The sequence below is a fragment of the Bactrocera dorsalis genome, chromosome 3, assembly GCF_023373825.1.
Source record: "Bactrocera dorsalis isolate Fly_Bdor chromosome 3, ASM2337382v1, whole genome shotgun sequence".
Lineage (NCBI taxonomy): Eukaryota > Metazoa > Arthropoda > Insecta > Diptera > Tephritidae > Bactrocera > Bactrocera dorsalis.
The window spans coordinates 41,598,632-41,623,478 of NC_064305.1; the positions used below are offsets into that span (position 1 = coordinate 41,598,632).

Genomic DNA, 24,847 nt, shown 5'->3' on the forward strand with positions numbered 1-24,847 from the left:
AGGATTTTTTTTAATTACAACTATTTAAAAAAAAATGTCGAGAAATTTTCATCGAAATTTGCATTTTTTTTATAAAAACATCTTCCAAAATTCCAATTTTCATTTTTTGCCTTCGTCCAATACCTAGTTTATTGTTTTTACTAAAACACGTATTTTTTATTTTTATTTCAGACGATCCTGAAAGAAGTTATGCTGACAACGTGGATGCACCTTTTTTCCGAGGGACTGCCGGAAATGGCGTCGTAATGACTGCCATTTTGATATTTTTTTTTGAAAATTTTGCAAAATGTTTATTAAATATGAGTCTTTTAAATAAAAAAAAATCCATTAAAATATTTTATTTTTTTTATGTAAAAAAAAATTATTTAAAAAAAAGGCCGTTTTTTGCCCGAGGAAACCCATGTAACCCCATAATGAATGAATAGGGGTTATGGTTATCTTTCAGTTCTGTACCGATTTTCTCAATATATGTAATAGACGATTGCAATTTATTGAGCTAAACTCTTCTTTTATGTTTCATCCCACAAATCGGGAATGATTCTCTTATTATGCTATTGAATAGGATGTCATGAATTTTAGAGCCATTTAGAGAAGTGCACAAAATGTATTTTTAATACTATTCGATACAATTTGTTTTGGCAAACATTTCGCAAGCAGAATAAAGTACCAATGACTAGAAAAAACTGAAATTTTTTTAAATACACATGTTTATCGGTGTAGCAGGATTTCTGTCCGAAATACTGAAATAATAATTTCGAACTTACGTGTGATCGTTGATCATGTAAAAAAAATGCTCTATAAAAGAGTATAACTTTTAATCTTTAATGCTGCCATATTTCTTTTATTTTTCTTGTTTCAAATGGCAATTGAAATTAAAAATGTATTTTTCTTGTTAGTACTTTTATTACTGATATATTTGAAAATTATTCTACCACTCTGCCATCTCCTTCAAAGTAATCCCCTTGGGCAGCTATACAGCGATTTCAGCGCGTTTTCCATGCGTCCTAACATTTCTGGAACGCTTCGACTGAGATGTCAGCCCTCGTCACGGCCGCCTGGATGTCCGTAATCGACTCAAAATGGGTTCCTTTGGCCACCGATTCTGTTTTAGGAAACAAAAAAAGTCACAGGGCGATATGTCGGGCGAATAAGGCGGCTGTTGCAACACGACAGACCCTTTAGAGGCTTTTTTCGGGCGGGGGGGCGGAGACAACCATTGTGAGCTTTGGCACAACTAAGAGCACTATTACCATACACTCATACAATTGTAGCGTACGTTTCCGAAGCTGTTTCGTCCAAACTGGCGCAGAATTTTATCGCGACGCGTTGCTCTTGATTTCGTTTTTCCATTTTCGTGACGAGCACTACAAACACACGTCTACTCAACTTGACGCAGTAGGCGAACTAAACAAGCTAGAGTGATGGTACATATATCAATGGAGAGGGGAGAGATGCCGGAAAAAGAGAAAGGGAATTTTAATGTCACAGGTTTACCACAAGCGCGGCAATAAAATCAGTCTCATTACTTAATTGTCAAACCTCGTATATCAACCAGCGAGAGTTCACATATATCGACATAACTTTGGACTAATTTGTACATTTTTGTTTTGTTTAATTTCTTTGTGATATTCAATAATAAAAACTATTGCTCTTTATTAGCGAATAATTATGTTTTAATATACTCTAATGCTCGTACACCACAAAAGAGTTGTTGAATATTGTTGAATATGATAATATGGCTTAATCATCTTGTATACAAAACATTTGAAAAAATATCGTGGTCTTATTGAGCGATTGACCATGTAATCGAGTTCATGATGAACCACAGCACGGTAATCATAGAAAACGATGAAAACATATGCGGAAAATGATTATTTTATACAACCTTGCCTAAGAAACTTTGGTTCCAGTTTCGGGCCAGCGATTTTCAAGCCGTAGTTGAGCTTTTAGGATTTATAAATATTTTTTCGGCAACTTAAAAGGTTCCAAAATGAAATTTAATATAAAGGTGTTTTTCGAGATTGATTTGATTACTTGCCGGAATCATACTTTACACTATATACAACTATAACGTAGGTATATAACCCATACCACCGAATATTCCGATTATTTATTTTCTTCTGCAAGGCTTTTATGTGGTTTTTAATATATAATTTTGCAAAATTTTCCTTTAATATATAATAATAATATTGGAAATTAACATAAATATAGAACCATAATATAAATATATCTCCCACATAACAAAGGGACGTATAGTTACTAAGTTTGAAAACTAAGCTTAAATCTCTATTTCTCTGAAGTCAAAACTGCAACTTTTCAGCTTTTTCTCATCAACTAAGATAGAAGACATGCATGAGACAAGTTTATGGTGACTTCCCAACCTTAGCTTTCGGTTTCGTGGGACTAAAATATCTTATTTCGTGATTAAAGTAATCTCCAAAATATGTTTGCAACTTTTTCAAAGATTTCGTAACTGTCCTATCATTGAAAACACAAAATTTTAAGTTAACTCGTCATTCACTTTTTGTCATGGTGAAAATCGACACATAAACCTTTCACGTCGTAAACAAACATCTCCCACACACGCATTACATACTGATGGGATAAATATTTTTGCTTTTTAAGGATTTATTTTGAATAGTTAGAATGATCCAATTTAGATTAAATATGAATATTCAAACCATACACATAGCAAAATCTTTCAGACACTCAAGCTGGAAATTTCGTCCAAACGGTTTTTCGCAAAAACCATGTGGCACCCATACATCCAGCATGGTTCAAGTGCTTACTTGACGGTCAGAATCCACAATTTCCATTGTTTTATAGATAGTTACTACAATTATCCTTCTAATACGTGGTGCACCTTTGACATTAAATTTATAGGAACGGAACCGACAATACCAAAACTGGTATTGGACTTTTACAATTCACAGCACAACTAACTTTCGAAATCAACTTTCCAATTAATTGCCATAAGTCAGGTGCTCTTCAGACTAGTTCGAATTTTTCATTATACGGCAGACCAACGCACTCAAATAAATAATATATGCATATTATACACACTAAATGACATCAACTCTCGTATATTTAAAGGAGAGGGGAAAAAACGTTATGAAGTAGAAGCAATTATATTGAAACCGAATTAAAATTTTGGTTATAATTTTGATATATGTAAGTAAATATTTGGAGAGGTAAGACGTTATATAAAACTCAAATTCGAATTTTTTGACGATACGTTGTTTTGCATTTTAGGTGAGCATACATATATACATAGCATACATAGTTTTGTACAACCATAAAAATTTTTTCAATGCTTATTGCTACCACTTCAGTACTCAGTAGATCCTTTTGATTATTCCAAGCGATTTGAAATTCGATCTCAACATGAGATAATAAAGAAAACAATATAGCCTTAGTGCCTTACTTATTGCTTACCTTTAGATTTGTACTTATGTATGTGCTATCGTGTTATCCATCAGAATGTATTTGAACAATCTCAATTTTGCTATTGTGCACGCGAATTTGTAATGCATACATACATGCGTATAAATAGGCTTGTCCTTATGTATTGAATTCATATGTTGAACGTATTATAATTGTCGTTTATTTGTAATGAATTCCCATTAATTGTTCTCATTATTTATCAAATCAACAATATAAAGAAACCAGCATTTAGCGTCCATCTCCCATCATGTAATGCAATACTTTTCAATATATTCGAAGATGTGTTAAATACACGCTTAAAACTATTGAAATAAACCCGTGTCATTGCCAAAGTTGCGGTTGCCTGCAAAAGCATTTTGGTGCGAATTGTAGGCGGAGGTGCTATTTGACAGCAAGCGTCAGCAACTTTTTAAATGATAATAAGTAAATATTGGTTCGAAATTTTGCTATAATATTTTCTTTTCTGAACCTCTAAATGATTGATATCAAATACTTAAAGCATGTAAGAAACTTCTAAGTTCAGGCATTCGAATTGCAATTGTATAATAAATTAAAGATTTTGAGTTCCTGAAATAAACGCTATTTATATGTGAAACTAATTTTTAGCAGCTTACATATTTCTTGAAATCCAAAATCTTTACTACAATACCAACGTGAATAGCAGATATTAATATATTAAACTAGCTGACCCCGCAGCCGTTTTCCTGCGTAAAATTACATATGCACATATATATGTGTTTTGAAATGAAAAGAAAGTTAAATTTATCATTTCTTTTTTTTCAATGTAACGCAGCTTGATAAACAACATTTTTTAGTTTCTGTTTCGGTGCGTAAATGTACAGAAAAGATAGTTTTCCAACTCGCCGCCACGTATTTTTGGCCGTGTAAAAAACATAGCGGTTCCAAATTTATACCACACATTTCCTGACGATTGTCATCTCAAATGCAATTTTTACTGGAAACGGAATCCATTTGAACTGAAATGGCAAATAGATAGAACTCAAAGGAATTCGTAGAATCAAGCATTCTTGTATGCGATAGGTGCGTCACAATCAGTCGAGTCCCATTACACAGTTTCGGCGCTTGCAGATTGCGAAACATAATACCGGCAGATCCAACTTTGAGATGCAAATGATGCGGTGGCATACCAAGCCTCTCCAAAGAATTTAGAAATTCCACTGGATAATTCACCGCATCGTCTTCATTGTCAAGACGATCGATCGATTTGTATGAGCGCAAGTCTCCCGGAATTTGACTTTGAATCTTCCGCAAGTAGCAACCGGAATTAATCCATTTCCAATTTTTAGCGAAGATGATGTAAAATGTCTTCGGCAATGTCATTTTTGTTCTTATTCCATAACAGACGCGGATTTGAAGGCTGATATGTCGAAATGATTGTCGCGAAAAGTGTACGAACTTCATTGCAATTGCTGGCTTGCTTCTCAAAATGTTGCACACACCGTATCATTCACAGTACACAATGACTCAATTGAAGTTGCAACCGAAGGTAGAAACAATCGTCGTTTTTCGGTTGGATTGTGTAAATTAGTTGATTAGTTGATAACACACCTGGATGTCCATCTACTGGTTTGCCTTGTTTTCTGTGTAAACATTTCTTTGACGATTCATTCTATGTATAATATCAAGGTATTTTCGAATGTCCTCGCAAACGGATTATTGACGAAAGTTGAATAATTTTCCCTGGGTTGGAATACACTCTTTGGCCATTCTCTAAATTAACTGCGAGACGCACAACAGTCGGAAAATGTTCATGAATTGCAAAAGTAAATTTCCTACAAAGTGCTTTAGTGCAGTTCACGTATCGACCGTATCGTTCAAGACCAGTAACCGCCATGTTGCTTCCTTTGGTGATGTACTTACAAACGTATTTTATCGATTACACCAAACTGCAATACTCAACATTGATATGAGTTTTGAATGTGAATTAGACAATAATGATCAAAATAGTACGATCCATGTGTTGTCAACTTCGATATTCACTCTTCTAAATTGAATGCTGAATGTTCTGCCATTGTCGTCTGGTGAGCGACGCCGATAGAGTGGATATCCATCATTTCTAGTTTGTGTTTCCGAAAGAATGGATACTATTTCGTGCATTTATTGTCAGACATACAAACCGAAGTGGGATTGTGGTGTCGGCAAGGTCCATGAACCTTATTGGTTTTCATCACTTCGTTGAATACTTCTCTTTCTTTGCATCAGGAATTTCCGTATGATTGAATGATTTCATCAATTTGATCTGGTGTAACCACCATCCACTATTCAAAGAAGAATGTGTGCATGTAGCAAACTTGTCTTTGGCGACTCAACAGAGTACATCTAGCATATAACAGCACCATATATACGTTACTTCAAGATAAAGTCCATCGAAGCTGTTGCTTCAAAAGTCTTGCTGTGACATCGTGACGATCGGTTGCTAATTGACCGCGATCCATAATACCGCACATATGGCATCGCATCCTGGGAGTACTCGGTCATGTGCCTTGGGCTGCTTATGTAGTAAGTTGATGCCAAAAACAACGCCGACCGATATTAACGCGACCTCTTCGTGGCATCGTAGCGAATTTCAATCTGTAATTGATCACTTTGTGTGCAACACACATAATATTTTCACTGAATAATTTTCAAAAATTTTTGAAACAAACGACAAATTTGAACGATTCAAATAATTGAAAAACAAACCAAAAAAATTGAAAACAAAAATTTGTATGGAAAAAATTAACTTTTTGGAATTTTCCAATTTTCTGACTTTTTCTCAAGAAAAGCATACAGATTTTTTTTATTTCTAAACCTTCCCCGATCCCCACAGAACATTCTCTTAAAATTTCATCAATATTGGTCCAGCCGTTCTCTTAGCATTACTAACGAACAAACATTCATTCGTTTGTATGAGAAAAAGAAAAGGGCTGTCTTTAGGGGGTTTCCGGCAATTATTCGAATTCTTTTCTCCGCAGAAACCATCTCTGGATCTCAACGAACATTTTAAAAACAGAATTATCAAATTTGGTTCAGTCGTATGAAAGTTATGAGCGTACATACATTTTGGCGATTCATTTTTATTTATATACATAGATAAGATACATATCGTCACCTGAAATGCAAAATAGCGTATCATCAAAAAATTCAAAATTGAGGTTTTCACTGATTACGAATCACCACATCATATTACATATGTGTCACAAATTTTAAGCTTCTGGGATCAAAAATACCCAAGCTATATTAAAATTCCAAAAAAATCATCATCATCATCAAGTGCTTGATTTCGTTAAACAAAATAACGTTTCATCACTCATGTATGTAAATATAACAGAGTGTTTGTTTTTTTATATCGAAGTTAGCCTTCATTTATTGTTTATGTTTATTTTTAGTAATTAAGTTCAGTGTTCTTTGGTTAGTTTGGACTACATGGTTGATCAGACGTGGACTACTATATAACGGGTGATTTTTTTGAGGTTAGGATTTTCATGCATTAGTATTTGACAGATCACGTGGGATTTCAGACATGGTGTCAAAGAGAAAGATGCTCAGTATGCTTTGACATTTCATCATGAATAGACTTACTAACGAGCAACGCTTGCAAATCATTGAATTTTATTACCAAAATCAGTGTTCGGTTCGAAATGTGTTTTATCGACAAATTTTGTTCAGCGATGAGGCTCATTTCTGGTTGAATGGCTACGTAAATAAGCAAAATTGCCGCATGGGGTGAAGAGCAACCAGAAGCCGTTCAAGAACTGCCCATGCATCCCGAAAAATGCACTGTTTGGTGTGGTTTGTACGCTGGTGGAATCATTGGACCGTATTTTTTCAAAGATGCTGTTGGACGCAACGTTACGGTGAATGGCGATCGCTATCATTCGATGCTAACAAACTTTTTGTTGCCAAAAATGGAAGAACTGAACTTGGTTGACATGTGGTTTCAACAAGATGGCGCTACATGCCACACAGCTCGCGATTCTATGGCCATTTGAGGGAAAACTTCGGACAACAATTCATCTCAAGAAATGGACCCGTAAGTTGGCCACCAAGATCATGCGATTTAACGCCTTTAGACTATTTTTTGTGGGGCTACGTCAAGTCTAAAGTCTACAGAAATAAGCCAGCAACTATTCCAGCTTTGGAAGACAACATTTCCGAAGAAATTCGGGCTATTCCGGCCGAAATGCTCGAAAAAGTTGCCCAAAATTGGACTTTCCGAATGGACCACCTAAGACGCAGCCGCGGTCAACATTTAAATCAAATTATCTTCAAAAAGTAAATGTCATGAACCAATCTAACGTTTCAAATAAAGAACCGATGAGATTTTGCAAATTTTATGCGTTTTTTTTTTAAAAAAGTTATCAAGCTCTTAAAAAATCACCCTTTACATATATGTAGCCCTTTGTGAGGCCATAGAAAAGAACAACCCCTGTGTTCGAACTTATAAATTAACAAAACGCTTCCCGCCAGTTCGGTGGCATATCTGAAGGTATGCGCCCTCAAGTGATTCAGTCTTGACCTCCCTAACGCAAGACAGCCAAGAAGGAAGTGTTGAGTTGTTTCCACCTAATCTTCCATACAGCTTCTGCATATGACGTCTGGTAGGATTCCCAGCCTTACTGCGTAGAAGCCAATAGGGCAATGACGACAGCGTGTGTAAAAATTGTGGCCCAGCGCTGACCAAGCTTTCGCGACGCCCAGCTATTCAGTAATAGTATTCATTCTACCGATAGCGGTTCTAGGGTGCCTCTTCTTGCTATCTTATGTTTCCTGCTATTCCGCTGTGGTCTGGCGTTCATATCATTCTTATCACAAAGACACTCGATGCTATTGATAGCGAGGTAAGGGCTTCGATCAGCTCTGAATTCTCTCATTGTTAATGAGTTCAAGGCTTGAAACGCCACTCTGCTATCTGAGTCGATGGTCACTTCTCTGAAAGAGGCTGCACTCCGGAGTAGTAAATCTACTGGAGTTGATAGAGAGCTCCTGACAGCAGACCCCTCCACCTTTGACCCATCTGTGAAGAAGCTCACTGTTCCTTTCCTCCAACGGCTTCTTCCCACCCACAACTCCCTCGGTATATGGGTAGAGAAGGAGCCGCCAGAGTTCGGCTTAGCGACTCCATGATCCAAGTGATCAGAGCCGTGCTTTTTTAGGAATTCAGCAGTCTATGCTTTTACAAAGTTTAACAATAACTAAGAAGAATGGCAACATCTGCAGGACCTAAAAGCTTTAATTCCAGCAAACTGGTATTACTTTTATGATAATACTTTTATGATAATATATTGAATAATTAGTTATTTAATAAATAATAATTAAACATAACCCTCATTTTTTAGCTTGAAATATTTAAATGTTTTTTTGCACTTATATACATATTAATAATAAAAATAACATGAAATATGAAAAACTTGCAACTGTTTTTATTTAAAATTAAAAAAAGTATTAATATTCAAATTTTTAATTTTAATACAAATTTAGATTGATCATACGTTATTTTGTTTTAGAAATGAAAATTCAAAATAACGTAAGACACCTACTATAAAATTTCCTTAATTTTTTCTTTATTTTTTTTTCAAAAATATACTTATAGCTTCATGTTAATTCAGATTTGAAAATTTTGTTTCAATATCTCAAGTGGTTTTCTTTTTATACGGTTTTTGCTTCTCCTGTAAACCTACGAAAAGTGATGTTACGTTATTACGATATACATATATATACATACATATTATTATATGTACATATAAGTAAGTGAAGATGTCATTTACTTTTGGTACTTGGTACACTATGCTAATAACCTTTACACACAGTCAAATAATTTAGTACATTTAGATTATAACTGAAAACCCTGTTTTTTACCTTTCAAAGGCTACACAATTGGCCTTCAGCTGTTATTAATTTTTAGGAACTTGGTAAAATGGAAAAAAATCGCCAAACTTATACGCTATTTCCACATATAGGTTAATTTTCCTTTCATATAATACATATGTTTTCCTTTATTGAATTCAAAATTATAACCTACAATCATTTCTTAAAAAAAAAAACACTAAGTTAGATCTAGATCAACGGCAACGGAGACGGAATTATTGACGGCAGAGCTTAGCGTACATTCGATGGTCAGCAGAACTTGCATTTTATCCGTTGTTGATATCGAATGAGAGTTGAGTTTCTTTTTACGCGATTTCGTAGCCTTTTAGTTTTTGATTTTGTAAATTCTTTTTTTGTTAATGTAAATTTTTTACTGTAGTCAATATATTATGCCATCAGATATTAACGCACGTCTTCTCTCCAAAGTGGTTCTGTGAGTTGTTTGGCTATTGCAGCGTAGCTCATTATAAATCTTCTATAATAAGCAGATAGTCCAAGGAAAAATATCAGTTCTTTAACGGTTTTCGCGCATGGGCCGTGAATAGCGACCTGCTGGGATTTTCAGTGGTAGCAAAACAATTTACTGCTGATAATCAGAAATTCTATAAGTGGTGAGTTCTTATGAATAAAATGCAACTTTGATGTCAGATTGAAGTTTGTGTGTGGTGGTGAGTTTTCTTCTTCCTGTATATGTTTACATTTGACCTCAAGAAAACATAAAAGGTTTTGCTTTCGTAAGTCAACCTTGTGTTTTATATAAATAAAAAAATTATTTGTACAATTATATGTTTACAACTAAATGCAAATTCCAATTAATTTTCTGGTGTAACTCTAATTTTTGCAAAGAAAACCACCAAAATAACGTTAAATATGAAAAAATATCTCAACAACATTGAACAAATAACTAACTAACAACTAATTACCATAAAAGTTGCCAAAAAACTATTACACATCACCGTACATTACCTGGAGCTTAGTATATCCATATTTAAACAACTGGAATATTGAAGGCGATTTTAAACCTAAAGAATAGCCTAGTTTTTCGTCCTTTTTTGTTATTCACAGGGGACAATCGTACGTACATCTGCTTTAATATTTTTCATTAGATTCCGCCGAAAGGTTGGGGTTTTTTTATACTCGTACAACATGTTGATACACGTCATAATAGCTTTGTTCACCAAACGGTTGTTTGTAACGGGTGATTTTTTTGAGGTTAGGATTTTCATGCATTAGTATTTGACAGATCACGTGGGATTTCAGACATGGTGTCAAAGAGAAAGATGCTCAGTATGCTTTGACATTTCATCATGAATAGACTTACTAACGAGCAACGCTTGCAAATCATTGAATTTTATTACCAAAATCAGTGTTCGGTTCGAAATGTGTTTATCGACAAATTTTGTTCAGCGATGAGGCTCATTTCTGGTTGAATGGCTACGTAAATAAGCAAAATTGCCGCATTTGGGGTGAAGAGCAACCAGAAGCCGTTCAAGAACTGCCCATGCATCCCGAAAAATGCACTGTTTGGTGTGGTTTGTACGCTGGTGGAATCATTGGACCGTATTTTTTCAAAGATGCTGTTGGACGCAACGTTACGGTGAATGGCGATCGCTATCGTTCGATGCTAACAAACTTTTTGTTGCCAAAAATGGAAGAACTGAACTTGGTTGACATGTGGTTTCAACAAGATGGCGCTACATGCCACACAGCTCGCGATTCTATGGCCATTTTGAGGGAAAACTTCGGACAACAATTCATCTCAAGAAATGGACCCGTAAGTTGGCCACCAAGATCATGCGATTTAACGCCTTTAGACTATTTTTTGTGGGGCTACGTCAAGTCTAAAGTCTACAGAAATAAGCCAGCAACTATTCCAGCTTTGGAAGACAACATTTCCGAAGAAATTCGGGCTATTCCGGCCGAAATGCTCGAAAAAGTTGCTCAAAATTGGACTTTCCGAATGGACCACCTAAGACGCAGCCGCGGTCAACATTTAAATGAAATTATCTTCAAAAAGTAAATGCACCGTTTTCTAATGGCCTAAATGAAAGACTTAATCAAACTTTAGTCAATAAAATCAGATGCACAATCAATGATGAAAATAATAAATTAGCATGGACAACTGTTGCGCACAACTCTGAAGATAAATATAATGAAACAGAACACACAGTCACTAAGTTCAGTCCAAAATATTTATTACAAGGTGAAAATACTGCAATATTACCAAAAGAATTGAGAATTAGAGAAGACGATAAGAATAAGGGCTCTTGAAAATAGCATAAGGAACCACAATTAAATATATGTATTGGCAGGTCTGGATCAAAAATAGCTAACACAGGTTGTGTACAAAGGAAATTTTTCTTGTAATCAAAAGCTTTTTGTCAGTCGTCAGACCAATTGAATTTTTGTCCTTTTCGTAATAAATTATGCAAAGGTTCTAGTATTATTGAGATTTTCGGCACATATTCATTATAAAAATTGATTTTTCCTAGGAATTGCCTAATACTCTTTTGATTTTTCGGATTTGGAAAATTTCGAATTGAAATCAGATTATCTTTTAATGGTGAAATTGAGTTATATTTGATAATATGACCTAAATATTGAACAGAGTCTAATGCAAGAGTACATTTTGAAAGTTTTAATCTAAATCCTTCTTCTACTTATTGCTTCCAATAGTTGTGACAAATGATCAGAACATATACATTTCTTTGAATGATTTTGAAAAAATTAATATGTCATCAACGTAGTTTACTGTGAAATTTGATAGATTGTGTTTTCTTATTATATTGCTCAATATTCTTTGAAATATCGCTGGCGAAGTTTTTAACCCGAACGGTAAGCAAGTCCATTGAAATTGCCCCTCTTGGGTTACAAATGCGGTTTTTCTTCTATATTCGATTCTTAATGGAATAGACCAAAACGCTGAATTTATGTCAAGTTTTGAAAAAATATTTGCAGTTTCTTGTTTTTATAACCAAATCATCAATCAATGGGAATGGTTGTGATTGAGGTACTACTATTTTATTCAAATCTCTAAAATCTATGCATAATCTTGATCTTTTATTTTCATCTCTTTACTATATGATTCTTCTATTAGATTTCTTTTAAGTAGCTGTGATATTTGTTCTTCTATTTCTTTTTTATCTTCAATTGTGCATCGATAAGGCCGTTTGCTACAATATTTATCAATTACCAGATCTATTCTGGCTTCATAATCTTTCACAACGCCTATATCGTATTTATCTTTTGCAAATATATTCTTATATTTATCTATAAGATCCTGTATTATTTTCTCTTCATAATAATTCAAGTGATTTGTTAAAACATTAAAACTGTCCAAATCTACATGTTCATTGAAGTTTATTTCATGTGTATATTTCTTTATGGGATTAGAGCTTTTCTGTTCTATTTGTAGTTTTTCATTTTGAATCAATTTGAACTTCTGTATGCAAACCAATCCCATCAGAAAATCATATTTAAAGTTTTCACTATCAATTATGAATACATCAATATATTTTTCTGTATCCAGTATTCTTGCTTTGATTTTTATCAGTTCTTCTGACTTGTACACACCACTATTTGTTCTTAAATTAACTTTTTGTTTCAAATCAGATCTCTTTTGTTTTAATTGAACTAATTTTGAATTTATTAACGAAACATTTGAGCCTGAATCATAAATAGCGTTTATCTTCAAAGTATCATTCAAAGTTATCTCAAGTCGAATTAATGGTGGGATTATTAGTTTTTTGGATTATTATCACTAATTCTACTTCTAAAACTGAATTATTGACATGTTTCATTTTCTTTCCTCATTCTTGAACCAACATTTAGCTTCTGGATGGAATCGTGAACCTTTACCTTTGCTTTTGCATATTTCACATGGTTTTCTGATTTTTCCTTATTGATATAATTCTTACTTTTAATTCCATCTGCACTCTTTTTCTGAACCAAATGTTCCAATTTCCCTATTTCACTATATAACTCTTCTGTCTTTGTTAATTTTTCTCTTTCAATTCTATCAGCTATAAAATTCGGCAAACCAAGAGCAATCAGATCAATTATTGTCCCAATATTAATAGATTTTCTTATTTCTAATAACAATTTTTCTTTTTTTATTGCATATTCTAGAAGAGTACCAGTCTGATATTTAAATTGCATTGCATATCTTATTGAAAACCATCCCTTATTTGCAAATGTATCACAAAAATTATTTCTCCAATCGACCCAACGTGCGTTAACAGTTAATTTCAAGAGAGTGCAACTATACCAATCTGTAGCACCTTTCTCCATAAATGATTTTAAGAGTTCAATTCGTTTATCATCTTTAGTTACATCAAATCTTTCGCATTCTGTTTCAAAACTAGTCATCCACTGACCTGCATTTGAATTCTTTCCATTAAATTTCTCAATCGTAAATTCTTTAGCTATTTTGCCGACATGTTTTTCTTCAGTTTTTTCTTGTCTTTTTTCTATCAAATTTTACTTTTCACTTTTCTAATACTTGTATCAATGATTGATTTGAACCATTTACAATATCATTACTTTCAGTCTCTTCTTTTTCTTCTAAATATACATCTTTGAATTGTAAATTATTTGTTTCATCTAGATACACATTCTGCAATTCCTTAGTTAAATCAATCCAAACTTTCCTATATTGCCCTTTTTTACTTATCGATTTCTTTACCTTAGTAAATGCCGACGTTTTTCTCAATTCCTCGTGAAATGCTGAATCGAGGTAGTTGGGAGGCAATTCGAAAGTTCGGCCATCTGGAGTGGCAATGCTGGTTACGCATAGTACTAATGTCTTTGGTTCATCTGTAGTAGATAGCACCGTGAATGTGAACTGCAGCTTGTCCATTGTGAATTACAACGAGAATGTTGTTTTATAATAAGTAGGGATAACTACAAGAATTGTTTGTTGTTTTATAATATGTAGTGATAACTACAAGAATTGTTTTTCTGTAAATAAAAAAATTTTTATTATTTTATACAAACTTAATTATACTTAGACTAAAATAACAATATAGAACTTATCCTACCTGTAAATAACAAAAAAACAACATTCAATGTTAATTGTTCACTATTGTTTTTTTGTCCTTTTTTTAACAAATTAATTTTCTTATTCGAGTTACAACGATGTGTCCTCTAAGACTCGCAACGTTACACTGAATTCGCATATGTGGCTCGTGGCTCAGATACTGAACACATAACGACGACAGACGACAAACGACAAACGAGAGTACGAAAGTGAAATGAAAACAAAACAACGCATGTACACAAAACAACGCAGCTGTCCATTTTGCATGTACACAATTTCGTTGTGGCCATACTAATACCTTGCACTTCAATGAAATTTTAATATTTTGTTCAAAGTTAAATTTTTTATGCAAAAAATAAGTAAATAGGTATATATTTTTGTTTTAAATTATCAATTGTTATTACAAATGATAAAATAGAGCTATTTTATGCTTTTATTTGTAAAATAACGTCAAGTTTGTAAGAGCTGTGAATAATTTTACATTTTACATATTAGTGGCATCACCACTCTTCCTCATCTCTCTTCTTCATTCTACTGTCGTTCTACTGTCGTTGGCAAATAGGAATTAGCGAGAATGACAACTGTCGGCCTACAGTCGTGTTTTCGTGTCGTCGTCAAAATAAGTGTCCATAAGAACGTGTGTAATATTTGACAGATGTCGTTTGTCGTCTGTCATCCTTATGTGTTCAGAGCATCACATCGGCCAGCGCGCAATGTTGCGTAAGCATTCCGATCCGGACACCGACTTACATACATATGTGCTAATAATTTCTTACACATATATAAAATGAATCGCAAAATGTGTTGCTAAGCGCATAACTCAACAACGCTTGCACTAATTTGGTCGATTTTTTTTTTAATGTTCGTTGAAGTTCAAGGATGGTTTTTACGGCAAGAAAATTTCATATTATACAAGGAATGCATCATCGAAGAAATAGTTACGCAGAAAGCAAGGCCAACCAGTAGATTGATATACAGATGTGTTCTCAACTAATGCATTAGGACGAATTTACATAATCCACTCGAAAAACGACGTTTGATTCTACCTTCGGTTGCTATTGATTAATGAACGCGGTTCAATTTCATTTGAGTCATTGCGTACTGTGAATGGTACGGTGTGTGTAACTTTTTGAGAAACATGCCAGCAATTAGATTTGCGGGAAACTGGTACTCGTAATCACTGGAATCAAACCATGGACGATGCGATAGCTGCGTCGCATGCCACTGAAGTTCGCACACTTTTCGCGAAGATCATTTCGACATAAGTATCAGCCTTGAAATTCACGTCAATTATGGGATACGAACAAAAATGACATTGTCGCACTTTACATCGTCTTAGCTAAAAATTAGAAATGGGTCAATTCCGGTTGATACTTCCGGTGGTTTGATATCAATTCCGTCCGCCGTTTATCATTTCACGAAAGATGAACTCATCACGAATGTTCGGACATTGGCCAAATTATCGTAACTACAATTCCTTAAATGCACGCGCAAAATACCGATGTTATTGACTTAAACTGGAAGACTCAAAGACTTCCGGGAGACTTGCGGTTATACAAATTGATCGATCGTCTTGACAATGAAGTTTACACCGTGAATTATCCAGTGGAATTTCTAACGGTTCAAAAAGAAAGGGCGAGTTTGTTGATGGGCATAATTGAGATTACCTTAGTATTTATATCATAACCACACCTACTACCCATATAATAAATTACAGTATGTATGTATACAAATCAAACCCCAATGAAGTTATCAGAATTAAACTTTGCACAAATAGTGCCCTCAATGTATTTTAACTTACGCCCAAAAGTACTGAATGCAAGGCATTTTTAATAAACATTTACTTACAAGGTCTGTCGCAAAAGAAACAGGAGTGTTAAAAAAAACAACAAAAAATTAATATTTTTCAAAAGTTATATTTTTTATTCAAAGTAATTTCCTTGTGCTTCGATACAGCGTTTAGCCCGGTCAATTAGCATTTCAAATGAGTGTTTAAGGTCATTTTTCGGAATGCTCTTGAGAATATCGGTCGTCGCCTTTTGGATAGCTGAAATGTCCTGAAACCAGTGTCCTTTGATGGGCAAATGAAGTTTTCCAAATAGGTAAAAATCACAGGGTGCCATATCAGATGAGTAGGGTGAGTGATTAATGGTTAATATGGAGTTTTTTGTCAAAAAATCAATGACAAGCGTCGACCGATGACACGGCGCATTATCGTGCAACAGGCGCCAGGACCCTGTTTCACGGTATTGTGGTCGAGCACGACGAATGCGTGACAAAAGACGCTTCATAACACCAAGGTAATACACAGCATTAATCGTTTGGCCAGATGAGACGAGCTCTCGGTGTACAATACCCTCGGAATCGTAAAAACAAGTCAGCATTGCCTTTATTTTTGACTTTTGGCCGGCCCGACTGCTGATCGTCACAGAGGTCCTAACGACCTTCTTGGAATCGCTTAAACCACTCATGCACGTTACTACGGGATAGGCACTGATCACCATAAACTTTTTTCATTATTTGAAATGTTTCAGTAAACGTTTTCCCAAGTTTAAAACAAAATTTAATATTTGCTCTTTGTTCAAAATGCATTTTACGACCGATGACCAAAAGCTGCTGTCTTTTTTTGATCGATAACATCGATTGTAGTTATCCAATTGTCTTAAAATTTTTACAAAATGTCAACAAGAGATCAAACTTTTTATTTCAATACCCACCAATAGGTGGCGCCACCAGAAACAGTTAAATTTAAAAAGTTCTGTTTCTTTTGCGACAGACCTTGAATGTAAAAGTGCACATATATACATATAATATATTTAAGTAAGTATAATATATATAAGTATATTAAGGGGTTATATACACTTATTTTCTAAAAAAAATCGGTTTTTCTAAGATTTTTTTTTGCAAAGGCGGGATTTTTTAATAATAATTGAACACTGTTGATATGTTTATATATGTTAGGTTAGGTTAGGTTAGGTAAGATGGCTGATCAAAGATCTCACGTAGACTAACAGTTAGTCCTTTGTGATGCCAATGAAAAGGAACTCCCGTGTTCGGACTTAAAGATTGGCGAAACGCTTTGTAGCCAATACGAAGTTACACAGACGCCTAACTTCAACACCCGCCAGTTCGGTGGGGTGTCCAAAGGTATGCGTCCCCAAGTGTCTGAGTCTTGACCTCCCAAAAGCGGGACAGTCAAGCAGGAAGTGCTGGCTTGTTTCTACCGCATCTTCTTCTAAACAGTTTCTGCAGTCGGCATCCGGTAAGATTCCCATTCTTACCGCATGCAGGCCAATGGGGCAGTGGCCTGTTAAAAGACCCACTAACAATGAGAGGTTAGCCTTACTGAGGGCCAAGAGTTCATTGGATCTCCGACGATCTATTCCGAGCCAGAAGGCCTTAGCAACCGCACAGGCGCCGGTGCTGGCCCAGCGTTGGACGAGCATCTGCGAGGCCCAACTATCCAGTAGTAGACCACAAGAAGAAACAGGAGCACCGATCCGTTCCCATTCTACCGATAATGATTCCAAGGTACCTTTCCTTGCTAACTCATCAGCTTTGCAATTGCCTGCAATTCCGCTATGGCCCGGTACCCACACTAGTCTAATCACAAAAACTCTAGCTGCTAGAGCTAACGACGTTAGACATTCTTCGACCAACCCTGAACGCACTACGAATGAGTTCAGGGCCAATATAGCCGCCCTACTATCTGAGTGGATAGTCACTTCTCTGAAGGTGGATGCACTCCGTAGCAGCAAATCAGCTGCTACCTTGATGGCTGCAACCTCAGCCTGGAATACACTGCAGTAGTCGGGAAGTCTGAAACAGGAGTTGATGGAGAGCTCCCGACAGTAAACCCCCCCACCAACCTTCCCCCCAAGCTTTGACCCATCCGTGAAGAAGCTTGCTGCCCCCCTCCTCCAACGGCTTCTTCCCACCCACATCTCCCTCGTCGGTATATGGGCAGAGAAGGAGCCGCCAGAGTTCGGTGTGGCGACTCCATGATCCAAATGATCCGGTATGAAATCAAAGTTTGTAAGGATATCCGAGTGACCAGATGCACGTTCCTTTAAGAAACCAAATTCTCTAAGTCTGATAGCCACCTTCGCGGCTATGCATCTACCGGCAATATCTACCGGCGTTATATTCAAAATTGCATTAAGTGCCATGGTTGGGGTAGACCTTAATGCACCGCATATGCTAATTAGCGCAGCCCTTTGAACGCTTTCGAGTTTCTTGGCCAATGTGGTCTTCCCTAAAGCCCTCCACCACATGAAGACACCATAGAACAAGATGGGCTTAACTATGGTGTCATAGAGCCAGAGGACCACTTTCGGTGAGAGCCCCCACCTTTTGCCAATAGCTCCTCTGCAGCAGTATAAGGCAATAGCTGCCTTTTTTGCTCTCTCCTCGATATTCGGCTTCCATGAAAGCTTCTTATCCAGTATGAGCCCTAAATATTTCACTGTATCCGCCGGTTGCAGGCGAATACCTCCCATTTGCGGCAACGGTGCCGCCGGGATTTTATATTTTCGGCTGAATAAAACCATTTCTGTTTTGTTTGGATTTATGGCGAGTCCACTACCGACCGCCCACTTTGTTACAACGCTGAGATATCCCTGCGTCAACTCGTATACGGTGCTAAGGAACTTTCCTTTGACCATAAGTGCTACATCGTCTGCGTAGGCAATCACCCGACAACCGTGATCCTCTAGTTTTTTGAGCAATTCGTCAACGACTAGAATCCATAGAAGAGGAGAGAGAACCCCACCTTGTGGTGTTCCCCTACTCACACTACGCCTCGCGCGCGCGCTGCCCCATTCTGTTTCGATTACTCTGTCGCACAGAAGACTGAGAATGAGGCACTTGAGGTTCGTTTCAACCCCAAGACCGTCAAGAGCAGTTACTACTGCCTCAGGCAGGACATTGTTGAAAGCTCCCTCGATATCAAGGAAGGTCCCAACAGCGAAGTCCTTGACTTCGATGGCTTCTTCGAGCCATGACACGATGGTATGCAAGGCAGTGTCCACTGACCTGCCTTTGCGATAGGCATGTTGTGCTTTTGACAAATAGTCTCTCGGAATGCTCTTCCTTATATGCCAGTCCATCAGTCTCTCCAGAGTCTTTAACAAGAATGAGGAGAGACTGATTGGCCTGAAATCCTTGGCCGTGACATGGGAGCCCCTGCCAGCCTTCGGGATGAACGTCACCTTGACTCGTCTCCAGGCCCCCGGGATGTAACCTAATCTGATGCAGTTCGCATAGATAGGTGCCAACCAGCTGCATGACACCTTAACAGCCTGTTGCAGCTGCGCTGGTATGATGCCGTCAGGTCCCGGGGACTTGAATGGTTTGAACGAGTTAATCGCCCACGTCAAGTGTCGCTCATCCAGGATGCCGACAAAGGTCGCGCAATCGTCATGCGGCACCCCGAGAGATCCCCTCACAGAGGACATGTTGCTCGGGAAGTGAGCGTCGAGAAGCATTTGAAGTGTTTCTTCGCTACTGAGGGCCCACTTACCATTTGCGTCCTTGAGATACCCCAGGGACACTGGGGTTTTTGCGAGAATACGCCTGAATCTCGAGGACTCGTGACAGCCTTCCACTTTTTCACAGAAGCACTTCCACGAGGTCCTCTTGGCCTTCCTTAACTCGGACTTATATATTGAAAGTCCTGCTTTATACAAAGCCCAGTCTTCAGATAACCCACTTCTGCGGGCCCTGTTGAAAAGCCGCCTACAAGACGCCCTGATGTCTGAGAGCTCCTTAGTCCACCATAGAGGTTTCTCTTTGCCCTTCGGCGATCTCAGTGGACAAGACCTCTCCAGTGCATCCTTGCATGCAGAGCTGAAGACTTCAACCCACTTCTCCACCACATCGGTAGTGGCCAATGAGTCCACCGCCGGTGCGCGTGGGAGAGTTTGCCGAAGCCTCCTGCGATAACCCTCCCAGTCCGTGTTCCGAGGGTTCCTAAAGGATTTCCTAAGCGGACTTTCTCCGGCTAGACTAAACTCGATATACCTGTGATCCGAAAAGGAGTGATCGTCGAGGACCCTCCAGTCCGATATCAGCGGGGCAATCGCTTGTGAGGTTAGGGTAAGGTCGAGAACCTCCTCCCTGCCTGCGGTCACAAAAGTAGGAGAGTTTCCTCTATTACAGATGCGAAGATTTTCGCCAATAATGAAATCAAAAAGCGACTCACCTCTACTGTTAGTATCCGAGCTTCCCCAGATCTGATGCCGCGAGTTAGCGTCGGAACCGATGATGACGTCGGTGCCAGTTTTAGATGCCTCGGCTAAGGTCCTCCTCAGCAGTAAGGGAGGTGGCTCCACCACATCATCGTGTGGCATGTATGCGGAGATAAGCCAGAGATCTCCGGTGTCGCACTCCAATTTCGCTGTCACTATGTCAGCGTTGCTGAAATTAGGTAAAAGAAATACCGTTAATTCATTCCTTACCAGCATACAGGCTCTGTTCCTACCTGCATCCTTGGCCGTCAGGAGCCTATGGCTCTTTGTCCTCAATCCAGAGATCCCGTTACCAGTCAGCCACGGTTCCTGGATCAGGACGACATCAGCTCCGTCTTGTTCCAGACGGAGCAAAAGATTGGCGGAAGCCGCCTTCGCATGCTGGAGGTTAATCTGGAGGAATTTCATCCTTCAGACTTTCCTCCAGGAGCGCTATTTCAGCGCTCAAGTCGTGATCGACCCGAACCTCCTCGAACAGTTGTTCGAGGCTGAAGACGGAGTCGCCAATCGACGAACCGCCTCCAACACTCGCCACATCCGAGAGATCCGGATCGACCACTTCCACAGCCATTTGACCGTCGGCGCCCTCTGACGCATCAATTTCCACGGTCGCTTGACCGTCAGTACCCCCTGTCACATCCACCGCAGCCACCGCAGCTTGGGGGCCATCAGCCCTGGCATCAGATGGAAGTACTTTCAGCACTACCATCTCAAAACCATAGCTTATGGCTCCCTTTGTTTTGCTGAGAGGACCGATGGATTCCGTGTTTAGCATTATCAGCGCTTGCCGATACGGTTCATCAGTCCTCTCCAGCCTTAAAACTTTCCAGTCCTGCGTCGGAAGTGAGGGATTACAATATCTGAGGATTTCCTCAATCTCGCTCGGGTTGGAAGGTTCGGCCGGCAGCCAAACGCGAGCCCTAGGACGAAGAGGAAGATCCCCTTTGGCCACGGCCTCCAGTCTGGCTCCCTTCCAGACCTCCCCCACCTGAGAGACTGCCTTCCTGTATAAGGTGGCCGATCTCTCGTCAGCACAACTTGTGAGCTTGTGCAGCCCCTGGTGCCAGCCGGCACTCACACATTTCGGGGGTGGCCCCGGGTTTTCCTTGACCACCCTTAGGAATACCGATGATATAGCCGCCGCTACCCTCTTCCATTCGTCATGGGAGATGGCTCCGTCCTCCCTGCTCCGGTCGAGCACCCCCAGTACTATGGCCCCAGCGCCTTTAGCGATTTCGCTAAAGGTTGGCGCCTTTCCTGTTCGCGGTTTCTTAATAAGGGAGGTTTCTCCCTCGTGCGACCTCTGCCGCTTGACCGCCGGTTCTGTCCTGCTGGTTTCCGGTCCTGCCCTATCGTCCTCGCTCAGCACTTTCTTGGCCCACTCAAGTGTACTAGCATGTTGCTCAGAAACCTGACCAACATGCTTGTCACCGTAGCGTTCCACGATTTTGGCCGCCAATCGACGGTCTGACTTTAGCTTCCTAGCTAAAGCTGCCTTGCTTTTTCCCCCCGTGGATCCCTTCATGACTCTAGCTGAGGTTCCCCTGCTAGTACTGGCGATTCCGCCGCGCATGAAGGATCCACCCTTCGCTACTTCTGTTGTCGGCGGTTTAGCGCCGGTTACCCCCAGCCTGCTACCTGAGGAGACACCTACTGGAGTCCTTGTCGTGTTGCTGCCAATTCTCGGCGACGGTTTCGTCGCCATGGGAGCAGCATCCCCGCCTAGGTTGGATCTAGGTGCCGATTTCGACAGCCCTTCACCTCCCTTCGTCGTTCTTCCGTCATTATCGTTTTTAGTGTTATGATTGTCCATGCAAAAAGGGTCCCCACTCAGAGCCGCTATCCGTCCCCCGGAAGGTAGTCGCCTATTATGGTCCCAAGGTTGTCTCGATAACGAGGCCAAGGCGAGGGTTGACGTACGCCCTTATGAGGCAATACGTTCAGAGCCGACCAGCGCAAAGAAGGAGTCATCTCAACATACACCTACCACGCCAACTTAACGACGACGGGGGGGGAACGTACTCTGAGGCCTGCCAGGGTTTTAACGGGACGGAGGCAGTTGCGACATTAGCCCGTCAGCCATTTCTGATGAGTGTCACCCCATCATACTCAGGTGACAGAATGCCGCCACCACCAGCCCAGGGTTCTACCAAATCCAATAAAAAGTTTCTCAAAAAAAAAAAAACCAGTCCAAAGCCAAAGTCGTCCAGGGAGTTGTTAGGCCGTGAAGGCCGCAGGTCATTTAGCGTTACCCAGGATGCACCAGCTTGGAGGCGACCTGCCTTACATTTATATATGTTTAAAGTTGTTTAATTTAATTTTTCAGTTAAAAATGTGCCCATTTGTTGGCACTACAGCTGTTGTGTCGATACACTTTTTTTCTGTGACGCTTTGCGGTGAGCATGATAAGTAGGTAATGGTTCATCTGCAATCAAATAAAGGAACAGATTTCTTTAGCTTATATTATAACGCCGTACTTGAACGAAGGATTTGGCGAAATAAACATTTTTACGCAAGTGGTGATGATTTTACTGAAAAGATCGATTTTTGTGTGTCTAAAAATTCATTTTTTTCATTCCCAAAAAAAAACTCTTGTTTCAAATAAAAAATCCTTCGTTCAAGTACGAGATATTGTAGTTTTCAAGTAGCTAGCAAAAAATTAGACCGATAGGTCGCATGGTTCTTTAGAAACCTTGCTCACCGCAACGGTACTTTTTAAAAAACATCATTTCGAGATAATCGCGTTTAAAGTTTTGGTACGTACTTGGGGGCATATGGGAGGAGCGCGCTGTTGACAGCTGTAACTTTGGTTCTAGTGCTCAGATCTCTATGAAATTTACAAGAAATAATCTTAAAGGGATATACTTTAAGAAAATGCAATAAAAAAAATATCGATTTTTCCAACCAACACAAGTGTATATAACCCCTTAAGTATGTATAGATAGGTAGATAGTAGAAGTGCAGCTCGTTTGGACTCTACTAGATCTATCGCTAGATGCGTCCTGTACATGTATTCATGTATGTATGTATGTATAAGTTATTATTGTATTAAATGCTTATTTATTTTGCAATGCTATTTGTCCATTTTTATCTTTTTTTTATTATTTGTATAAGTTCATTTAAAACATTTAAGCATAAATTATTGAAAATTCTGGTAATTTTTTCAAACGATCGGCATAGAGCGAAAATAAGAACCGGTCGGACACTATAGCTCGATTTGATTTCGACATTTAAATTCTAACCGTTATCTATATAACCGTTATCTATTAAACCGATTTTATTAAAATTTAACTCACTGGGTTCAGTTATATCCTAATGAAAAAAAACCGAACCTCGAAAAAGCAGCCGAATCATTGTACAGAAAAATGCAACGATAAACTTTTGATCTTCAAAATGATCATCGAAAATATTCTTGCATCATCCATAATGTCAAGTTGCACTAGTCTTCAGCAGGCTACCTTTTTCCATTGCTTTGATTTTGTAAAAGTCTCAAGGCCAAATATTTCAATTTCATGTTTAGATTTTGAAAATTAATTTATTTTTTAATTGAGAAATATTTGTATCTAACATGTCCAAAATTAAACCTGAAGTGTAATGCCTGTATACTCCCTGCCAATACCGTTTTCATCTTTATTCGTATATGCCGTTTAAAAAAAACATGTACAAAAATTTCAATTTATACAAATCCCCTTTTCGTTCGTTTTTTTGAACAAAACATCGTGGAATACACAGTTTTGTATGTAAATGCACTTACACGTTGCACAAAATATTGACACATTTGTATTTATGTATATATTTCAAAATTTCATTCAATTGAAGTAAATTACTATTAAGGAAAAAAACGACATCGATTAAAAAAATCTTATTTTGAGTTACACTCACTCATAAAACGATGTGGCATCTTTTGTTTAGTTTGCTTATATAAGTTGTTATAGCATTCAATTAATTTGTTGATCATGAATCATTTAGATCATGAATTAAAAAAGTTATCCAAAGTCTAAGACAGTTGATTTCTTTAAACATTAACAATTCAGACTCGCCTCACAGTAAAAGAGCTGGTCCCACTGTGCACTAGTGCTTCGTTTTCATCGTCATTATTGTTTCTATCTAAAATTAAATAAAATCGTCCAAAACAGAATCTTCCAAGAATTTGTTGACATCTTGAACGTTGAAATCTTTAAAATCGTCTCTTCCGATGATGCTAGCCAGCTAAAGAATATACGTCAACTAGCAACCCGCCCCGGCTTCG

The 24,847-nt window shown here is 38.1% G+C and overlaps 1 protein-coding gene across 1 annotated transcript; it reads right to left on the bottom strand.

Annotated features, from left to right (window-relative positions):
- Window positions 1–20,986: 20,986 nt before the first annotated feature.
- On the bottom strand, window positions 20,987–22,411 carry LOC125777129 (uncharacterized). Its single transcript, XM_049451335.1, has one exon. The coding sequence runs from the start codon at window positions 22,409–22,411 to the stop codon at window positions 20,987–20,989; it is 1,425 nt and encodes a 474-aa protein (XP_049307292.1).
- Between the last annotated feature and the right edge of the window lie 2,436 nt (window positions 22,412–24,847).

Bases quoted from the DNA above. Each gene is read 5' to 3' on its own strand.
- LOC125777129 (XM_049451335.1), bottom strand. From the start codon at position 22,411: ATGGACAATCATAACACTAAAAACGATAATGACGGAAGAACGACGAAG.